Here is a 21,431-nt window from a genome sequence, read left to right as displayed (position 1 = left end):
ATGCTTTGGCTATTCTTGGACCTTTACTCTTACACAAGAATTTTAGAATGAATTTCTCAAGTTCTATCTGAGTCACAATAGGATTTTGTTGGAATTTCACTGAGTATGTAGGTTTACAAAATCAATTCTTCATGCATTAATATGGTAATGTATCTATTATTCAAACCTCCTTATATGCTCTTAAATAATGTTCTATAATTTGCTCTAAAAGGTCTTGAGTATCTTTTGTTAGATTAATTCCGATGCACATATTGGTTTTCATTTTTGTCGTGAATGGTATTTTTTTCTATTGGATTTCCCCAATAATTATTGCTGGTATATGAGTTGTATGTTGTATTGTTGAGAGTGGATTTTGTATCTAGCTACCTTGCTACCTGAGCTGTTAGAGTCCTAATAATTTTTAGATTCTCTTGAACTCTGTAGAAAATCATATCTGCAAAAACTAACAATTTTTCTTGTATTTTTTCTAATTCTTAAAACTTTTTCTTATGTATTTTTCTTATCTTATTATTCTGCCCAACATATCCAGCACAATGTTAATACCAGCAATAACCACAGGCATCCTTCTTGGTATCTGATTTTAAGAGAAATACCTCTGGCTTCACCGTTAACTGTGATGATTGCTTCCATTTGTCAGCTCCCTTTTACTGGGTTAAGGAAATTCCTTTCTATTTCTAGTTTGCTAAGAAAAATCTTATCAAGAGTGAGTAATAAATGAATTTTAATTAGTGATTTTTTGTATTTAATGGCATAAAATTATTTTACAATTTAAAAATTGTTCGCTCTATCTATGGATATATTCTGTTTTTATTCCTAATATCATGGAGTTGTGCCTTCTTTCACCGATCATTGATGCCAGAAATAGTTATGATTATTTATTAATCTATTCAAAAATCAGTTCTGGTTTTATTGAACATCTACTGATTTTTTTTCCTATTTCATTAGTTTCTGTTTTTATCTTTAGTATTTCCTTCTTTCTACTTTAACTTTATTTTTGTTCCTTTTTCTAGCTTACTATGTGAAACTCTTAATTAATTTTCAGACTTTCTTATTTTCTAATATAAGTATTTAAGTTCATTCTAAATGCTGCTGAAACTCGATCCCATAAGTTTTGATATATTGTACTTTCCTTGCCCTTCAGTTTAAACATTTCATAATTTCCATCATGTTTTTAACAAGTAAATTATAAAAAGTGTCTTATAATTTAATATGTTTTAGCTTTGTTATTTTTATTGTTGATTTAAAATTGTATTGCATTATGATACAAAAGTGAGATGTGTGTGATGCAGATTCTTCGAAATGTGTTGAGACTTTTTTATTGGTTGGGTTCAGAATTTTAGCCACAGATGTACATATCAGCCCAAGCTTATTAGCTTTATTATTCAAATGTTCCCTGTTGTTATTCCTTTGCATGATGTATTAGTTTCTGAGAGATATGTTTAAATCTCCAGCTATAATTGTCTCCTTTCAATGTCATTTTTCTTTTTAATACTGCTCATTTTGTCATTGTATATTTTGGTTGTTGTCAGATATATATAAGTTCATAATTGTTCTATCTTCTTTTTTAGAATTTTGCTTTGTATAATGATACATTGTCCATCCATAGCCTCATGATTATTTTTGGCTAAATTCTACATTATCTGATATTAATATTACTCCAAAACCTTTGTTGTAATATCTATTTGCCTGTATATATTTTTTCTAACCTTTTATTTTGAAGCTTAGAGTTTATTTTTGTCTCAGTTGTGTCTTTTTTAAATAGTATATTGCTTGTCTTTGTTCACATTAACAATTGTAAAATTTTCTGTCTCTTAATACATGAATTTAGTCCCTTTTACATTTATTGTAAATTGCTGATATATTTTATCTAAGTTCTGCCAATTTATATTGTGTTTTCTATTTACCACATTTTGTTCTTTTATTTTTTTAATCTTCTTTCCTACCTTCTACCCACTGTTAGAGTTCCTTGTTCGTTTTGTTTTGCTTTACCTGTGTTGGTGGCTTTTATTTTATTCATCCTTACATTTGCAACATGCATACTGCTTAATTTTTCTTAAAAATCTAATCAGTTTCTTTTTCTTCCTCCAAGACTAAACAATAACTTTTATTTGACCACCTTCCCTTTCAACATCCTCCATGTTGTTTCATGGTATGATTTTTAAAAACAAAATAATTATTTACTCTTTTTACAATCAATAGACATAAAAATATTTTAGTATTTTTTTCTGTTTATCGTTGTTTGCCCCATCCTGTGCCTTTCCTCTTTTATTTCTTGCCCAAATACAATCTTTTAGTGGTTCTTTAAGCCTTATATGTGTGTGAAAAATTATCTAAGCCTTTGTGTGACTGAAAATAGCTTTGCTTCACCTTCAGCCTTAAATGAGACTTTAGCTGAATATATAATTGACAACTACTTTCTCTCAATACTTTGAAGATTTATTCCATTTTTTTCTAGCATTTATTATTGTTGATAAAAATCTACTACTAGTTTGATGGTTGTTATTAAGTAAATGTGATTTTAAGATTTTCTCTTTATCCTTGTATTCTGCATTTTAATTATGATGTATCTAGGTGTGAAATTAACTTCATTTATCCTGCTCAGGACTCAAAATTTTCCATTCTGTGGACATATACCTTTCTTTAATTACAGGAAATTCACAAACTTAACTGCTATGAATATATCCCATATTTATATCTATATCTATCTATTTAACTACAGTTTCTCTTTCTAAAATTACTACCAAATATTTGTAAAAATTCTCCTCCCATCTTTCAGGTTTGGTAACTTCTCTTTTGTATTTTTCATCTGCATTAGTTAAGTTAGCCCCAGATCCTATAATAAATAAATCTTAAAATCTCAGTGGTTCTATTCACAAAATTCTGTAAAATCAGGAATGCCTGACTGTTGGTTGGCTCTTCTCTCAGCAATGACTTAGGCATTCAAATTCATCTTATCCTATGTCTCCACCATCTTCAACTAATGGCTTCTAAGTTCATCATGACTGCCTTAAGTGAGCAGAGGGGGAAAAGCTTGGAGATCATGAGCGAGAGGCTCTTATGGATAAGCCTGGATGTTGTCTCACACATCACTTCCAACAACATTAGATTGGCTAGAATTCAATCACATGGCCACACCTAACTGCAAGGGAATCTGGGGGAAATAACCTAACCATGTTGTATTAGTTTTCCATTGCTACTATAACAAATTATCACAAACTTAATGGCTTAAAACAACACAAATTTATTATCTTACAATTCTATAGGTTAGAAATTTGACAGATGTCTCACTGGGCTAAAATCAGGGTGTCAGCAGGGCTGCATTCCTTCTGCAAGTTCTAAGAGCAAATCTGTTTCCTTGTTTTTTCAGCTTCTAGAGGCTGCCCACATTCCTTGGCTCATGGTCCCCTTCCTCCAACTTCAAAGCTAGCAGAAATAAACCAAGCCCTCACATCACATCACTCTGTCCTTTTTCCATTATCACCTCTCATTCTCTAACTCCCTTCAACCTCCCACTTCCACTTTTAAGAACTTTTATAATTATATTGGGCCCACAGAGACAATGCAGGATAATCTCCCTATTTTAAGGTCAGCTGATTAGCAACCTTAATTCCATCTGCCATCTTAATTCCCTTTTGCCATGTAACCTAACATATTCACAGGTTCTGGGGATTAGGACGTAGACATCTGGGGGGGTGGTGTGGTTCTTGTGCCTACCACACATATACCTAGGAGAAAAAGGAAATTAGTTTGGTGAAAAGCAAGGCAATTTCTGTCATACCATCTCCTTATTTCTCTAAGCTGGGTCCTGGATGACTTCTCTCAGATTTATCATTCATAATTCTTTCTTTATTTGGGTCTATTCTCTTTGTTTATCCACCTAATGATTTTTATAATGACAATATTTTCTACATTTGCTATTTCCATTTTGTTCTTTATCAAATGCAGCTGCTCCTGATAATGTTAGTCTTGATTTATGGATTCTATTTCTTCTTTTGTAACTTTGAGTATTTGAAACACACTTGTTTGAAAATTCCCTTTGAATTGCTTTTCTTATAAGTGTTGTCCCATTTGTTGTGGCTACTGTCTGTCGGGTCAGTAAGTTTCCTCGAATGTATTTTATCTTTAGTCTGTGAGCTCATTGATTATCATTTGAGTTCCTCATAAACTCTCTGTTGTGCAATAATCCCATTACTGCATAGATTTCATAGGTCTGTTTTTATAATAGTTTCTGCACTCATAATTTCTTCCCTACATGAGGAGATCAAATGTGGGCTCTATACCTGAACTCAGCTTACATTGAGTATTCTCTCTTGGCTAAAGACTCACTTTCCAACCCCGGCCTGGTACAAACAGGTCACCTCCTGGCATACCCTAACCAACAGGTAGAGATTAATGGTGCCCTTTTCACAGATAGTGATTTTGTCAGCCTTTGATATACAGGAAGACTAGTCCCAGGTTCTTACAATGCATGAGGCCTGTGGCCTTGATTTCTGCTGCTGATCAGGTGTTGAAAACCCAGCTCCCAATAAGATATTCATGTGGGTGGTGAAACTTATCATTCACTATCAACATTATGGGTTCCTTCTTGATATATGACTCTTGAAGACATCTCTTTCTAGTTTTCAAGCTCAGCTCTACATTTTGAAACTTTAAAAAACATTGTGCCCAACTTTTCCAAGTGATTACAGAAGAGAGTGAAACATCCATCTTGACAGCAAGCCCCCTTTCCTTGCCTTAATTCCTTATCTTCTAGCATTCAGGTACGTCCTGAATTTGCTTTTTGTTATTCGGCATCCCCATAGGCCACAAACGATTTTTGGAAAGTAGAAACCCCCTGTTGAAGCAGTTATGTAGCAACAGTTTGGTGTAACAAAAGATGTTCCAAACAAAGAAAAAAGAAAGAATGAAAATTGAGAAAGAGGAGGAGGAAGAGAGGCAGAGAAGGAAAAGAGAGAAAGAACCAAAGTAGCAAGATCAGAAATGAAAAAAGAAAGACATAGAGGCAGAAAAATTTCCATGGACTGAGAAACTAGCAATCCCCCCAAATTTTTACTCTTTTACTGAAAGAAATTAAAAGATAGGTTGCATAGATCTTGCAATCCTACTCTACCACAAGAGTATTACTGAGCAAATATACAAACGTCTGAAGTTTATACCCAAAAAGCAATCTGTAAATGGATATTCGCCTGCCCACCACATTGCACTGCAACTGATAATAGAAAAAGAGATGTGACCCATTGCTGCCCTCTTTCCCACAACCCCTTCCTAATATAGTAGCTATGGAATATCTAAGTTCTTCCTGAGACACACAGATTTCACTCTTGTTTTGTTTTCTTTTAGCACTGTCTCAATCAAGTATTGGTAAGTTCCTTGACTTTTCTTCAACTCTGCTGACATTTAGCCCCATTTAATCCAAGGGACATTTTCCTTAATTACTCAAACTTCTTCCACTGAGGCATAACAGAATCTTGAGCTTGATATTTTCCCCAATTTCTTTTTTCTACAAAACCCAAACACCTCAATAATTGACCAAAAGTATAGGAAGTAAATGAAAGTTTCTAGTGGCTTATAATGAACAGTCAGCAGGAAACAGAGACAATTTCCAAACCTGTAGTGTCGGGAAAACAGAGTAAATAAAGAAGGAAGAGAGCAAGGAGCTAGGAAGAAATATGAGATGAGAATGGAGGTAATGCAGTATGAAAGACAAATGGTGTTATCTGTCTCCTGAGAATGTCAAAGCTTTGTATGGCTGAGAGGAAAGGGAAGCCTTCCCTGGAGATGTCCCCAAGTCTGGCTGGCAGCAATGGAAATGTCTAATCCCCTACCTCCCTGAGCCAAACGACACTCAAGAGTTTGGTGTTCCCAGGAGCTCCTGGTTCTGATATTCCCACACACACCCCACCCCCACCCCCAAAAAATGTGTAGTTTTTGAGCTAGACAATCACATAAACTTTTTATTTGTGTTTCTTTTTAGGAGAACAAAGAGGTAAGTTCCCGTTCTATTTCCTAATACTAATTCACTTTGGCGTATCACAGAGCTGGGGAACGTTCCCTAACTCTGCCTAGCTCTTGTCCCTCACCTTCTCTTCCTTGTCCGTCACTGAGCATTTTATCTGAAATTAATGAGAACTTTGGAAAATGAAAAGCCCACTGATTAACAAAAGAATAAAGAGAGAACTAAAATGGTTTTAGCTGTCTGTGATGGTTTCAGGAAAACAGTGAAAACAACTTAACTTAGAAATAGGAGAGAAGAAAGAGGGTTGTGAAGAGGGCAGGGGATGGGAGCAGGGGACAAGGGGAGAGTTGTAATTGAAGAAAGTTGTGGTAATGAGTCCACATTTAGAGGTATTACAGATGATAAAACTGAAGTTCAAGGACATAATTTAACTTGCCCAAGGACACGTAGTTAGTAAAAGGTAAAACTGAGGTTCTAAATATTGTCCTTTGACTTCAAGTCCTGTGCTTGTCCAACTGCCCCCAGAACACCATTAAATATATTTAATTTTCCAGTTCAAAGTATCTTTTTGAAATGAAAGGTTTGTTTCAAGGAATTTAGGAAATTGTGCATATGTAAAAATTATTACTTCAATTTTTAAAATGTAATTTGAAAATCCCAAAATGTGAATTAATTTACTCTCAAAATTATTTTGCTAGTCCAATATTGTGCCATAACCTTATCCCATGAATAAGGCGGTTTTATTATATATATATATGACTCTTAAAGGGTGCCCTTGGAAAACTATCAAGCGCAATATTTTATTACTTTTATAATTAAAATAAGTTTTATTTAGTTTTGTTTTGTTCTCATCTAATTATGTCATAGAAAGGATAATTTATTATAGGAAAAAAGTAAAATATCTTCAGGTAGAAGTGTATACTTCAACAATTTAGTGTATACAGCTAAATACTAAACTCAGATCTTTAATTTATCCTGCAAAATTTTCAGGGGATCCATGTGAGACAGGCTTGCCAGAAAAGCCCACCAAAGGGGAAATAGTTCAGTGGGCTATAACTGCTATGGTCAAGACAATATAATTTGCTTCATCAGAAAACTAGAATAATCCCCCATTTACACTACAGGAGTTAGCAACATTGTGAATGTACTGAATGCCATTGAATTGTTCACTTTAAAATGGTTAAAATGGTTAAATTTTATGTTATATGTATCTTACTACAATGAAAAAATAAATAAACTGAAAACTAGAGAGATATTGAAAAATAACAAGAAGCATAGGGGACGATTTTGTGACCTAGAAAATAGCGAAATGGACTAGGAGTCAAATGACAGGTTCTAGTCCCATGTCTGCCTCTGATTTATTTGGTACTTCAGATAAGACATGGTTTCTAGTTTTATCATCTGTAAAATTAAAAAGTAGGACTAGGTCATCTTAAAATCCCTTATAACTCTAACATTCTCCAGTTCTGGCTACCATAATTATAAATGCTTTTGCTTACCAAAAAAATGAAATGAATTTTCCAAGTTGATAGGAAAAGAGAAGGTAGGAGAAAATAGGAAAAAGTTGAAAGGAAGGAAATAGAAACAAAATAATTTTGGTAAATTCAATTATTTATTTATCTAACAAATATACATATTGAGGCCTACCATGTGCCAGACACTATTCTAGACGCTGTGTAAACAAGACAGATACCGTCCCTATTTCACAGAGAGCATAGATTTTAGTAAAGTAAGAGAGAAAATAAACATGTTTCAAATAAACAATTTGAAACAATTTCAAGTTGTGGTAAATTCTATGGAGAAAATAAATTGGGATAATATTGATAAAGTGAGATCTATGAGTGGGGATCTTTAGCTAGGAGATTAGAAAAAACTTCTCTGAGGAGATACTTGAACTGAGATACAAATGATGAAAAGCTTGCAGCCACATGAAGATCTTTGGGAAGATTATTCCAGGCAAAAAGTACACCAAGTCCCTGAGACAGGAAGGAGAGTGGTAGTATGTATGAGAGATTGCAAGAAGACCAGTAGTGAATGACGCTGGAGGGAGTCAAGAGGTAGGGAAGGGCCAGATCATAAAATGCATTTTAGACTAATACATGGAGTACAATTCTAAGTGCCACAATAAGCCATTGGAATGTTTTAATCAAGAAAAGAATACGGTCACATTTATCCTTTAAAAAGGCAGCCCTGGCTTCTGGTAGAGAATGAAAAGATAAGGAATGATAGGGAATGACCAGGATATTAGTAGATGGTAGCAACAAGGAGGGGCATATAGAGTAAAGGCTTGTATGTGCTTCAAAGACAACGGGAGTTTCTAAAGGAGGAGAAATAGTTTGGAAACAGCAATAGGAAGTGAGAATGACATTAACCCATATCCAGGTCCTATGGTACAAGGGTATAGGAATAACAAATAGATCGTGGAGAGGACATTTGGAGAAGTTAAGGATATAGGAGAATTTGCTGATATGAATTCCAGATAGTATGGTGTATCGGGGTTTTAGAGAGTAAGGAGAGGTGGAAAGAAGATCAGATTAGTAATTATACCAATCATTATGAAAATAAGCACCCCTAAGATGAGGATTATCCTCTGATGGTGAATAAGTTAAATGGGAATATGACACATGTTGGGATTAATCTCAGAGGAAAGTGAGCAATTAGTTATTATACAGAGTATTTAGCTGAAAGATGCATGAGGCTACCAGGAAGCTATTCAACCCTGAAGTTCAAGATGATGTGTGGTCCTGTAGAATGGGTGAGGCTCTCTGGAGAGGTCATTCTCATAGGCAACTCACTGGACCTTGGTAACTTGAAGAAGAGGCTCTCCAACCAGGAGCTCAAAGGGGTTGATCCTATTATTTCTTTGAAAATCTCAAACCAGCATAGTGCCCAAGGCAGAGGAGGCTATGGTCCATCTCTCCTACAGATATACATAGATTAGGACTGCAGTTTGAAACATGATATGATAATTAATATGTATTGAGCATATGTTCCAGACTCTGTACATCTTCATAACAATCTTATGAAGTAGATATTATTATAAATTCTGTCTTTAAAATGAATAAACTTAGCCTCGAAAAAGTTAACTTGTGCAAAGTCACACAGCTAATAAGGAAAGGAACGAGGATTCAAATCCAAGTAGTCTAGCATCTGATCACCCACTGTACTTAATGAGAACTAATTAGGATACCCTTCCTAAACAGACTTTAGTTAGAAGTATAATGCTTTTTAAACAAATTGATCCAGACACTTGTGGATTTTTGTTAACATTCCTCAGTGTCATCTCCAGGAACCACATTTAAGTCTCTTTTCTATTTCTCAATTCAGGAAAGAGAAATGAGAGTAAGCGGGTGAAAAGAAAGGAGTACCATAGGGCAACTAAAGAGTTTAACCAAGACTAAGTTCTTCCAAGTTCCCTTAAGAGTTTCAACCTTTGCAAAGGCTGAAAAGAAAGAGTAAATGGCCTGCCTGCTCATCACCAGTCTTACATGTCTTTCTGGGCCTTGGCCACAGCACCAAAGTACAGGATCCTCAAACAATCTGTGACCAAATCACACCACAGGTGCATAGAAGATTTGATGTTCCCTGGGGAGGGGAGTGTGAGGGCTTCTTTCTGATGCTTCTTTTCAAAAGGGGATTAACTCTGATGCCTCTAAGCAGTTGACCTCATGAATTTGTCTGTGCGTCCATTTAGCATAGCTCACAAGGGGATTGAGCACGTTCCCAGTTGTTTCTCCACCATGAACCCTTGGTGCCTGGGGACCTTGTCTTCCCTGTCTGCCCTTTTCTAGGCAAGCCCTAAGTTTAGAATGTCAGCCTCTTTGCTTCCCCCTACTCCTAGATTTTATCATTAAAGCTGAAAGGCCCAGGAATACAGGACTTAAGTTTGTGAATTTAGACTAATTGAATCATTAAAAGTTGAGCTGAGGGGCCAGCCCGCTGCCTCAGCGGTTAAGCGCGCACGCTCCACTTCGACATCCTGAGGTTCGCAGGTTCAGATCCTGGGCGCACACAGATGCACCGCCTGTCAAGCCATGCTGTGGCAGCATCCCATATAAAGTAGAGGAGGATGGGTATGGATGTTAGCCCAGGGCCAGTCTTCCTCAGCAAAAAGAGGAGGATTGGCATCGGATGTTAGCTCAGGGCTAATCTTCCTCACAAAAAAAAAAAAAAAGTTGAGCTGAAAAGAACATTGTTAAACCCTGTCATTTTAGAGATTAGTTAAATAAGGTCCCAAACCATGATGGGAATTATGAAACTTCACATAGCAATTTAACATCCAACATAAGGCAAACAAGATAAATTCTCAGCCTTTCTCCACTGAATATAAGTGAGGGTTCATTCTACAGTAGTTTGTATATTACTATTACTGTTCTAATTATTATCATTAAAAATTCCACAAGCCTTCCCTATAATTTAGATTATTTTACAAGAGGAACACTCCAGAGACTAGTAAAAGGAACAGAAAAAAATTGGCAGATTCAATACGTAGGAAAGAAATTAAATTACTTTATAAAGGAATATTCAGAAAGAACAGAGAGAGAGGAAAAAACTGTGTGGGGTATAAAGTGCACTGAACTTAAAGTCAGAAAAATTGAAGGCTAAAACCGCCTATAATTTTTAGCATACCCAGGCACAGACCTTCCCCTCTCTCAGCCTCAGTTTTCTTTTTGTATAAAATTAGAACCTTTCTAACATTGCCTTTCTTTGGTTCTTGAAGTGATCACATTATGAAAAGGAGACTCTCCAAACTGAAAAGAGAACAGAAAGAAAGGGGGGAGTGGAAAATAGGGGAAAGCTGCTGAATAAAATCAGAATATTGGAAATATAGTAAACCTAGATACTCTCCTGAAAACTTTCACTCCCAGATAGTGTCCAAGGGGGAAGAAGATTCGACATCTGCAGGTGAGGTAACCTATGTGCCAACTGAGGAATAGAGGGTCTAATGTATCCTGAGGGTGCAATTTCTGGAAAGACTCTTGGGAAATGGGTGGATTATTTAAACCATTAACTCTAGACTGATTTGAATATTTGCTATTGTTCTTTGCCTTTACGCAAGGTTCCATGAGTAAAGTTTTTCCTCTCATTTCAAAATCTGGTATTGTAGGGCTCCTAGACTAGGCAGAGGACATCTCCCTATCTTATCTGTTCCCTGCTATGTCAGAGTGACAGAGCTTGAGGCTCATGATTCTCCACCTTCTCTGTCATTAGTTATCTTACCTATATTATGCTCACCTGTCTCACTTTTCTCCCTCTCTGAGACAAAGTCACCCCTTCTTGCTTTCAAGCAAATTCCTCCACTCATGCCTTTGACCTCATCTCCCCACTCCACCTTATCTCTTCGGCAGTCATAGCTTCTCTCTTCTATATCTTAACATTTTCTTCTTTCATTAACTCCTTCTCCTTAATGTACAGAGCAAGATTAAGTTTCTTCATCCCAAACAGATCCTCCCTTGACTGTGTGTCTCTCTCTCCCACCCTCGAAGGAGGAAATTATGCTGTTCACTTTGGCCTTGGACTTGAGAAAAAGGTTTTGCTCACCTCTATTATTGGAAATATGCATTATTTCTCCATGACTTGAAAGTAGTATAATAAAACCTACTTAAAACCCACTTTTAAAATACTCGTTATTTTACATATACAGAGGGACTGTTGCCTAAGTTATGCACGCAGGCTCTGGAGCCAGGCTTCCTGGAGTTGCATCGCAGCTCCCTATTTACTGGTTCTTTGAACATAGGCAAGTTACTTAATCTCTCATTGTTTTTGAATCAGTTAACATTACTAATTTCAACAATCAGTTGAAAAACTAACAGTACAGAATAGAGAGGTGAAGGAACCTAGAAGAAATGAATGGAGAAGGGAGAAAAGTCAAAGTGATGAAGTTTAAATCAGTTTCCTGAACTGATTTCCATTTATTGTCAAAAAAAAACGCACACATTTTCTAAATGAAGGAAAGATTGAGAGAAAAATGAGGAGCAGAAAAGTGACGAAATCAGGGAAAATGACCAAAATAAATAACAGAAAAATTCAGAAACAGATAATCCTGGTTGGTCAGCTTTTTTTCTTCTGAGCTATGTGCTTGTGGTAAAATTTTTCATATTGAATATTATATTTTTGATCATATTTCCAACTGGTAAAATTGCTTCTTGTTCAAAGATAGAATTAAATACATCACTATTTCATGATTTTCTCTAAAAATTATGACAACTGCTAGGTGCTTCAAAACCTGAACAAGTTTGTGAATCATGGGTTTTAATTAAATGTGACCCAACCAATATCTCTGCTTAAATTAATGAAAAAAAGGGATTCATTTAGCCTATTCCAACTCAGGCCACAGTCGGTATGATGCTGCTCTCACACGCACTGTTGTTGAAGTATGTATGGTGCTCACTTAGATCCCTTCCTTTCTCAAACTAGAGCTACCAAATTAGCGACCCACTAGCCCAGTGCCACCTGTGGATGTGTTTGGTGATCACCATAGCATTATTTTATTCTTTTTGAAGTTTGCTCTGAAAAACACTTTTTCCACAAAAATTTTAACTGTTAATATATTTCTGATTTCAATATTTTATTAAGCATAGATTCAAAACAAATTTTGTGTGATGAAAGTTCTCTAAGGTAAAATGGCTGGGTCAAAATGAAGGAATAAAAATGGTAAGACCAAATGGTCTTCTGCTCATTTTTTAATTTGCATTTTTTATTGGGTCATCTTAGTTTATAACATTATATAAATTTCAGATGTAGATCATATTGCAACTTCTGTATAGACTGCATCATGTTCATCAACAAAAGTCTAGTTGCCATTCATCGGCATATGCATGTGTCCCTTTACCCCTTTTGCCATACCCCCACCCCCTTCCCTTCTGGTGACCACCAATCTCTTCTCCTTACCCACGTGTGTGTTTATCTTTCACCTATGAGTGAAACTCATATAGTAATTGTCTGTCTCCTTCTGATTTATTTCACTTAGCATCATACTCTCAAAGTCCATCCATGTAGTCACAAATGGCAAGATTTAATCTTTTTTATGGCTGAGTACTATTTCATTGTAAAAATATATACCACATCTTCTTTATCTATTCATCCATTGGTGGGCACTTAGGTTGCTTCCAAGTCTTCATTATTGTGAATAATGCTGCAGTGAACATAAGGATGCATATGTCTTTTCAAATTAGTGTTTATGTTCTTTGGATAAATAACCAGAAGTGGAATAGCTAGATCATATGGTATTTCTATTTTTAATTTTTTGAGAAATCTCATATTGCTTGCCATAGTGGCTGCACCAATTTACATTCCCACAAGCAGTGTATGAGGGTTCCCTTTCTCCACATCCTCTCCAACACTTATTATTTCTTGTCTTTTTAATAACAGCCATTCAGATGGGTGTGAAGTGATATGTCATTGTAGTTTTCATTTGCATTTCCCTAATAATTAGTGATGTTGAACATCTTTTCATGTGTCTGTTGGCCATCTGTATATCTTCTTTGGAAAAATGTCTGTTCATATCCTCTGCCCATCTTTTCATCAAGTTGTTCATTTTTTGTTGTTGAGTCATATGAGTTCTTTATATATTTTTGAAATTAACCCCTTATTGGATATATGATTTGCAAATATTTTCTCCCAGTTGGTGGGATGTTTTTCATTTTGTTGATGGTTTCCTTTGCCATGCAGAAGCTTTTTAGTTTGGTGTGGTCCTATTTGTTTATTTTTTAATTTTGTTTCCCTTGCCTGAGGAGGCATAGTATTCAAAAGATGCTGCTAAGATCAATGTCAACGAGTGTACAGCCTATGTTTTCTTCTAGGAGTGTTATAGTTTCAGGTCTTACATTCAAGTGTTTAATCTATTTTGAGTGACTTTTTGTGTGTGGTGTAAGATAATGTTCTACTTTCGCTCTTTGGCATGTGCCTGTCCAGTTTTCCCAACAATATTTGTTGAAGAGACTTTCCTTTCCTTTCTCCATTGTATGTCTCGGCCCCTTTATCCAAAATTAGCCATCCATAGACGTGTGGGTTTATTCAGGGCTGTAAATTCTGCTCCATTGATCTGTGTTTGTTTTTGTGCCAGTACCATGCAGTCTTGGTTACTATAGCTTTGTAGTATATTTTGAAATCAGGGAGCGTGATGCCTCCAACTTTGTTGTTTTTTCTAGAGACTGCTTTGGCTATTCAAGGTCTTTTGTTGTTCCATATAAATTTTAGGATTGTTTGTTCTATTTCCATGAAAAAATGTCATTGGGATTCTGATTGGGATTGCATTGAATCTGTAGATTTCTTTAGGTAATATGGACATTTTAACTATGTTAATTCTTCCAATCAATGAGCATGGAATATCTTTCCATTTTGTTATGTCTTCTTCAATTTCTTTCAACAATGTTTTATAGTTTTAAGTGAACAGGTCTTTCACCTCATTGGTTAAATTTATTCCTAGGAGTTTTAATCTTTTTGTTGTGATTGTAAATGGGATAGTATTCTTGATTTCTCTTTCTGCTAGTTTGTCATTAGTGTATAGAAATGTGACTGATTTTGGTATGTTGATTTTGTACCCTGCAACTTTACTGTATTTGTTAATTATTTCTAATAGTTTTTTGGTGAATTCTTTAGGGTTTTCTATATATAGAATCATGCTATCTGCAAATAGTGACAATTTTACTTCTTCCTTTCCAATTTAGATAGGTTTTATTTCTTTTTTTGCCTATTTGCTCTGGCTAGGACTTCCAATACTACATTGAATGAGAGTGGCAAGAGTGGGCATCCTTGTCTTGTTCCTGTTCTTACAGGATGGCTTTCAGTTTTCCACCACTGAGTATGATGTTGGCTGTGGGTTTGTCATATATGGCCTTTATTGTGTTGAGGTACTTTCCTTCTATACCCATTTTATAGAGAGTTTTCATCATAAATTGATGTTGAATCAGGTCAAATGCTTTCTCTGCATCTATTGAGATGATCGTGTGATTTTTATTCCTCATTTTGTTAATGTGGTGTATCACAATGGTTGATTTGTGGATGTTCAACCATCCCTGCATCCCTGGAAGAAATCCACTTTATCATGGTGTATGATGATTTTAATGTATTATATTCAATTGCTAATATTTTGATCACAATTTTTGTATCTACGTTCATCAGCAATATTGGCCTGTATTTTCCTTTTTTGTGTTGCCCTTGTCTGGCTTTGGTGTCAGGGTAATATTGACCTCATAAAATGATTTAGGAAGTTTCCTGTCCTCTTCAATTTCTTGGAAGAGTTTGAGAAGGATAGGTATTAAATCTTTGTTGAGTGTTTGGTAGAATTCTCCAGAGAAGCTGTCTGGTCCTGGACTTTTGTTTTTGAGGAGGTTTTTGATTACTGTTTCAATCTGTTTACTTGTGATTGGTCTGTCCAGATTACCTAGTTCGTTTTGATTCAGTTTTAGGGGGTTGTATGATTCTAAGAATTTATCCATTTCTTCTAGGTTATCCAATTTGTTGGTGTATACTTTTTCATAGTATACTCTTATAATCCTTTGCATTTCTGTGATATCACTTGTAATTTCTCCTCTTTCATTTCTGATTTTGTTTATTTGAGCCTTCTTTCTTTTTCCTTAGTGAGTCTACCTATGAGTTTGTCAGTGTTGTTTATCTTTTCAAAGAACAAGCACTTAGTTTCATTGATCCTTTCTATTACATTTTTAGTCTCTATTTCAGTTATTTCTGCTCCGATTTTTATTATTTCCTTCCTTCTACTTACTTTGGGATTTGTTTGCTCTTCTTGCTCTAGTTCTTTTAGGTGTAATGTGAGATTGTTTGAGATTTTTCTTGTTTTTGAGGTAGGCCTGTATTGCTACAAACTTCCCTCTTAGTACCGCTTTTTCTGCATCCCATAGATTTTGTTATGTTGTGTTTTCACCTTCATTTGTCTGCAGATATATTTTGTTTCTCCTTTGATTTCTTCATTGATCCAATAGTTGTTCAGTAGCATGCTGTTTAGTCTCCACATATCTGAGACTTTTCCAGTTTTCTTCTTATAGTTGATTTCTAGTTTCATACCATTTTGGTTGGAAATGATGCTCGATATGATTTCAATTTTCTTAAATTTATTGAGACTTGTTTTGTTTCCCAACATATGGTTTATTTTAAGAATGTTTCATGTGCAGTTGAGAAGAATGAGTATTCTTCTGCTTTTGGATGAAATGTTCTATACATATCTAATAAGTCCATTTGGTCTAGTGTTTCATTTAAGGCCAATGTTTCCTTGCTGACTCTCTGTCTGAATAATCTATCCATGATGTTAGTGGGGTATTAAAATTGACTTACCATTATTGTGTTGCTGCCAATTTCTCCCTTTAGGTCTGTTAATAGTTGCTTTATATACTTTGGTGCTCCTATGTTAGGTGCATGTATGTTAATAAATATTATGTCTTTTTGGTGAAATTTCCCTTTTATCATTATATAATGTCCATCTTTGTCTCTTGTTATCATTTTTGGCTTGACATCTATTGTCTGATATAAGTATGACTACACCCACTTTCTTTTGCTTGCCATTTTCTTGGAATATCATCTTTCATCTCTTCACTCTGAGCCTATGTTTGTTGTTGGAACTGAGAGGTCTCCTGCAGGCAGCATATTGTTGGATCTTGTTTTTTAATCCATCCAGTCACTCTGTGCCTTTTGATTGGTAAATTCAAACAATTTACATTTAGGGTGATTATTGATACATGAGGGCTTACTACTGCCATTTTATCTTTCGTTTTCTGGTGTTCTATATTTCCATTGTTTCTTTTTCCTTGTGTTTCTGTCTGCCATTTCAGTTTGGTGGCTTTCTGATGTGTTTCTCAGTTTTCTCTTTTTTTATGTTTTGTGACTCTACTCTGAGTTTTTGCTCTGTAGTTACCATGAGGTTTGTATAAAAGATCTCATAAAAGAGATAGTCCTTTTTCTGCTGATAGCATCTTATCTCCATTTGTCTATGCAGGTTCTGTCCTTTTCATCTTCCCTTTCTATGTTTTTGTTGTCACAAATTATCCCTTTTTGTATTGTGAGTTTGTTACCAAATTGAAGTGGTTGTAGTTATTTTTGTTGCTTTCTTTCCTTTTAGCCTTTATGTTATAGTTATGTGTTTACTAACCTATTCTGATATAGAGTTGCAATTTTCTGATTCTGTCTGTCTATTTATCACGTTGCTCAAAGCTTTGTATACCTTTGTCTTTTTATTTAAGATAGGAGGGCTCCTTCCAACATTTCTTGTAAGGCAGGTCTAGTGGAGATGAACTCCCTCAGCTTTTGTTTGTCTGGGAAAGCCTTTATTTATCCTTTATACCTGAAGGATAACTTTGCTGGATAGAGTATTCTTGGTTGATAGCCTTTATCTTTCAATAATTTGAATATATTATTCCACTGTCTCCTAGCCTGTAGAGTTTCTGCTGAGAAATCCACTGATAACCCAATGGGCATTCTTTTGTAAGTTATTTTCTTCTCTCTGGCCACTCTTAATCTTCTTTGTCATTGACTTTTGACAGTTTTAATATAATGTTCCTTGGAGAGGGACTTTTTGCACTGAGATAATTAGATATTATATTAGCTTCATATTCTTGTATATCCAATTCCTTTCCCAGGTTTGGGAAGTTCTCAGCTATTATTTCTTTAAATAAACTCTCTGCTCCTTTCTCCCTCTCTTCTCCTTCTGGGACACTCATTATCCTTATGTTTCTTTTTCCTAGTTGAGTCAGATATTTCTCATAGAATTTCTCCTTTTTTCTTTTTTTTTTTCTTTCTTTCTCTCTTTCTTTTTTATTTTGCTGAGGAAGATTTGGCCTAAGCTAACATTCATTGCCAATCTTCCTCTTTTTTTGCTTGAGGAAGATTAGCCCTGAGCTGACATTCATGCTAATCTTCCTCTATTTTTATGTGGGACACTGCCACAGCACGGCTGGTGAGTGGAGTGGGTCCATGCCCGGGATCCAAACCTGTGAACCAGGACCACCAAAGCGGAGCATGCAGAAATTTAACCACTCAGCCATGGGGCAAGGCCCTCTCCATTTTTTTTTAAAATCTTAGTTCTCTCTTGTCTTCCAACTGAATCATTTTTAGATCTGTATCTTCAAGTTCACTAATTCTCTCTTCCATATGGTCTGCTCTATTTCCAGTGCTTTCTACTTTATTCTTCATCTCATTTATTGAGTTCTTCAGATCCAGATTTTCTGTTTGGTTCTTTTTTAGAGTTTCAACCTCTTTGGTAAAGTACCCCTTCTGTTCATTAACTTTATCCTTGAGCTCATTGAACTGCCTTTCTGAGTTTTCTTATAGCTCATGAGTTTCTTCATGAAATCTATTTTGAATTTTGTCAGTTAGATCACAATCTTCCATGACTTCAAGTATGGTTTCCGGAGAGTTGTCATTTTCTTTTTGTGTTACCATGTTACTGTAGTTCTTCATGGTGTTTGATGAGTTGTTTCTCTGCCAGTGCATTTGCAGTAGCAAACACCTTTCTTATTTGGGTAAGGTTTTCATTAATTTGATTCTGAGTTGCTTGTGGCTGTATTTGAGAGCCTGCACTTTCCACCCCCCACTGCCTCTTCCAGAGATGTCATCAGTGCCCTCCTTGTGCTGCTTCTGCCTCTGAGGTTGCTGGTGCCTTGCTGCTTATGACATCATTGCAGTCACAGGTGTTGCCACTGGGTCACCAGGCTGCAAGCACCTCTGCTGCTTCTGGGGTCACCTCAGTCTTGTGTTCCCCCACTCTGGTGGGAGGAGAGGGAGAGTGGGGCGGAAGCCAGGGTCACAGGCAGCTCTGCAGCTAAGGGGAACTGGGCCATGGGCTTTGCTGTAGCTCTTACCTGGCTTTCTGTGGGCTCTCTATGGGTTTGCATGCTGCTGTTGCATGTGCTGCCTGCACTGCTGCTCCTGGGTTATCTGGGGGTTCTGGCGGCACTGCTGCCAGGAGTGCTGAGTTCTTGGGTGTCACCACTACTGCTAGGGGCCTGGGGTTTTGTATATAGCCTTCACTGTTGGTAGGGCTGGTGTTGGGGGTGCTGCCACTGGGGGCTGGGTCATGAGTACTGCTGTGGCTCCTGAAGCCTCAGGTGCCACCCACCACTGCTGTGGGAGGGGGAGGAGATAAGTTGTGAGTGTTGCTGGGGTACCTGCAGCCTCTGGTCTCAGGCACCAGCCTGATTCCTGAAATCTCAGGTCACAGGCACCACCACCTCTGCGAGATGTATCAGGCTCTTGTATGCAGCCCCTGCTGCTGGAAGGCTCAGTGTCAAAAGTGTCTCCACCAGGGGACAGGGCTGCGTCGCAGGTACCACTGTGTTTCCTGAAGCCTGAGGTCACAGGCACCACCTGCCACTGCTGGGGAAGCTGAGATACAAGTGCCACTACTGCTACTGCAGCCTCTGGTCTCCAGTGCCAGTGCACTTTTTGAAAGCTCAAGTCACGGGCACCACCACCACTGCTGGGGGTATCCAAATGTTGGATGCAGCCCCCACTGCTGGAAGGCCTGGTGTCAAAGGCTCCACAGGGGAGGGGGCGGGGTTGGGTCACAGGTATGTCATAGTTCCCAGAGTCTCTGGTCACAGGCCCACAATGATTCCTCATGCCTCTGAGAATGTAGGCTGCCTGGGTTCCTAGGGCCTTCATTTGTGGATGTTACTTTAGTTCCTGGGGCCTCTGTTCACGGGGACAGCTGCAGGTTCTGGAACCTCTGGTCATGGGAGCTGCTGCCACTGCTCCCCTGGTTCCACTGCCTCCAGGAGGTCCAGTCCACCTACCTTCAGATGTATAGATATACGGATCTCTCAGGCATTCAGCTGTGCTGTGCAGAGAGTCCTTTGTGGTCAATGGATGTCCTACTGATTATAAACATAGAGAGGAGAGACAAAAGGAACAACTCACTCTGCCATGATGCTGACATTACTCCTCAGCATAGCATTATTTTAAATTTTGAATGTGAATGCTTTTAGATAGGGTGTACACTTTTTAAATGGCCAACATCCCCACTACTCCCTATAACTGACAGATTCACAATTCATGAGACCTGCTGAGCCCTTGAAAGCAACTGAGTTTGTGATCCCCACAAAGACAACCAGTATCTCTATTCAGTATGGAAAATTTGATACTATCCAAGAGAACTAGTTCTGATATTGTCATTAGGAAGAATATCCACAGAAAGTGTTTCCTTAATCCAAAAACACGCAATACTTAGTATTTTGGCAGGATACTCAAGCCTTATAATTAAGTTTTTTTATCCGCTCTCCAGTCTGAAAGTCAATAAGTGAATACTTTTCACTGTCCTGTTTATTTGGGCAAAGCCACAAAACTCTCAGTTCAAAAATTTCCTTTGTCCTCATTATTCTATATTACGTTAGGTCAGGAATAGAAAATGTATGATATTTTCCACCTCTGAGGTGTTCCATCTCTGCTCATGCCTTTGCCTGCAGCAGACATCAGTAACTGATCATATTTCTCTTTCCTGCTCAGACCCCACGAAACCTAAAATATTTTTTTCTCCAGGGAGTTGCTACTAATCGATCAGAATTAGCACACAACTCAAATATATTTGTCATTCCTAATATGAGTTAATATTTTTAAATCTTAGATATATGGGAGCTGTATTTTTTAAATTACCTTTATTTGGTATTGGGAATGACAGTATGTTACTTCCGTTTATACCACACAGAAAAACTGACATCTCTTCCCAAGTGCTGGGGTATATCTTATCATTTCTGTGAAAAGATATTTCCCCCAAAAAAACCACAAACAAAAACAGAATCATAAATACACAAGCAAAAACTATATCTATTTAATTATTTTAAGAGAAATAAATTGCTAAATTTTCATCTCACAAAAAGCTTTTCTACTAAATATAGTTTTTAAAAATAATACTTCAGCACTTAAAGAATGCTCAAGAGAAATAAAAGTACATAAGGAACAAAGACTTGAACAGGTGGAAGATGAAAGAGTGAGCAGGAAAGGAATGAAGAAGAAAAATTTCAGTGAAAAATCTCTAGAACAGGAAAATGAAAGACCAAAGTAAGTTCTAAACGTCCAAGTCATAGTTTCACACATAGGCAAAACCTTTGAAATTCTCTGGGAAAATTAATTCATTTCATAAATAAACTTGTTTCCATAAAAAGGCTTTTAACATCTTAAAATAAGATTGATTATTTCTCAAGGCAGAAGCAACAATTAGAGACTGCTAAAAATCTCACTGGAACTTCAAACTAAGCTACTAACTAAGACATATCCAAGGTACTAAGGTAACTAAGGAATACAAAAAGGTAGTTTTTTTAAGTAAAATCACACAGATTAACAAGCCAAAAAAATACAATGAAGTGCTGATGATAATGCCCTGTCACCAGCCTTCAGAATTTTCCAAATGACAATAAGGAATAAGAGGAAAAAATAGAGAAGGAAGAATAAAAGTAAAATAAAGCAGAAAACCTTAGATACAGTCAAAACTTACTACTTTGCAGAAGTTTCATTCCTTTATAGTCACTGAATA

General features: G+C 36.6%; 1 protein-coding gene across 1 annotated transcript in view; it reads left to right on the top strand.

Moving 5' to 3' along the window:
* The window catches only part of TSBP1 (testis expressed basic protein 1), a 93,238-nt gene that overhangs the window by 16,389 nt on the left and 55,418 nt on the right, over positions 1-21,431 (top strand). The window contains 1 exon segment of the mRNA XM_087437813.1: positions 5,975-5,986. Coding sequence (XP_087293939.1) covers positions 5,975-5,986 — 12 coding nt within the window.

This window comes from Ceratotherium simum, chromosome 13 (assembly GCF_057802395.1).
Source record: "Ceratotherium simum simum isolate JZ-2026a chromosome 13, ASM5780239v1, whole genome shotgun sequence".
In the NCBI taxonomy this organism is placed as follows: domain Eukaryota; kingdom Metazoa; phylum Chordata; class Mammalia; order Perissodactyla; family Rhinocerotidae; genus Ceratotherium; species Ceratotherium simum.
This window is presented reverse-complemented; position numbering and strand designations above follow the sequence as displayed.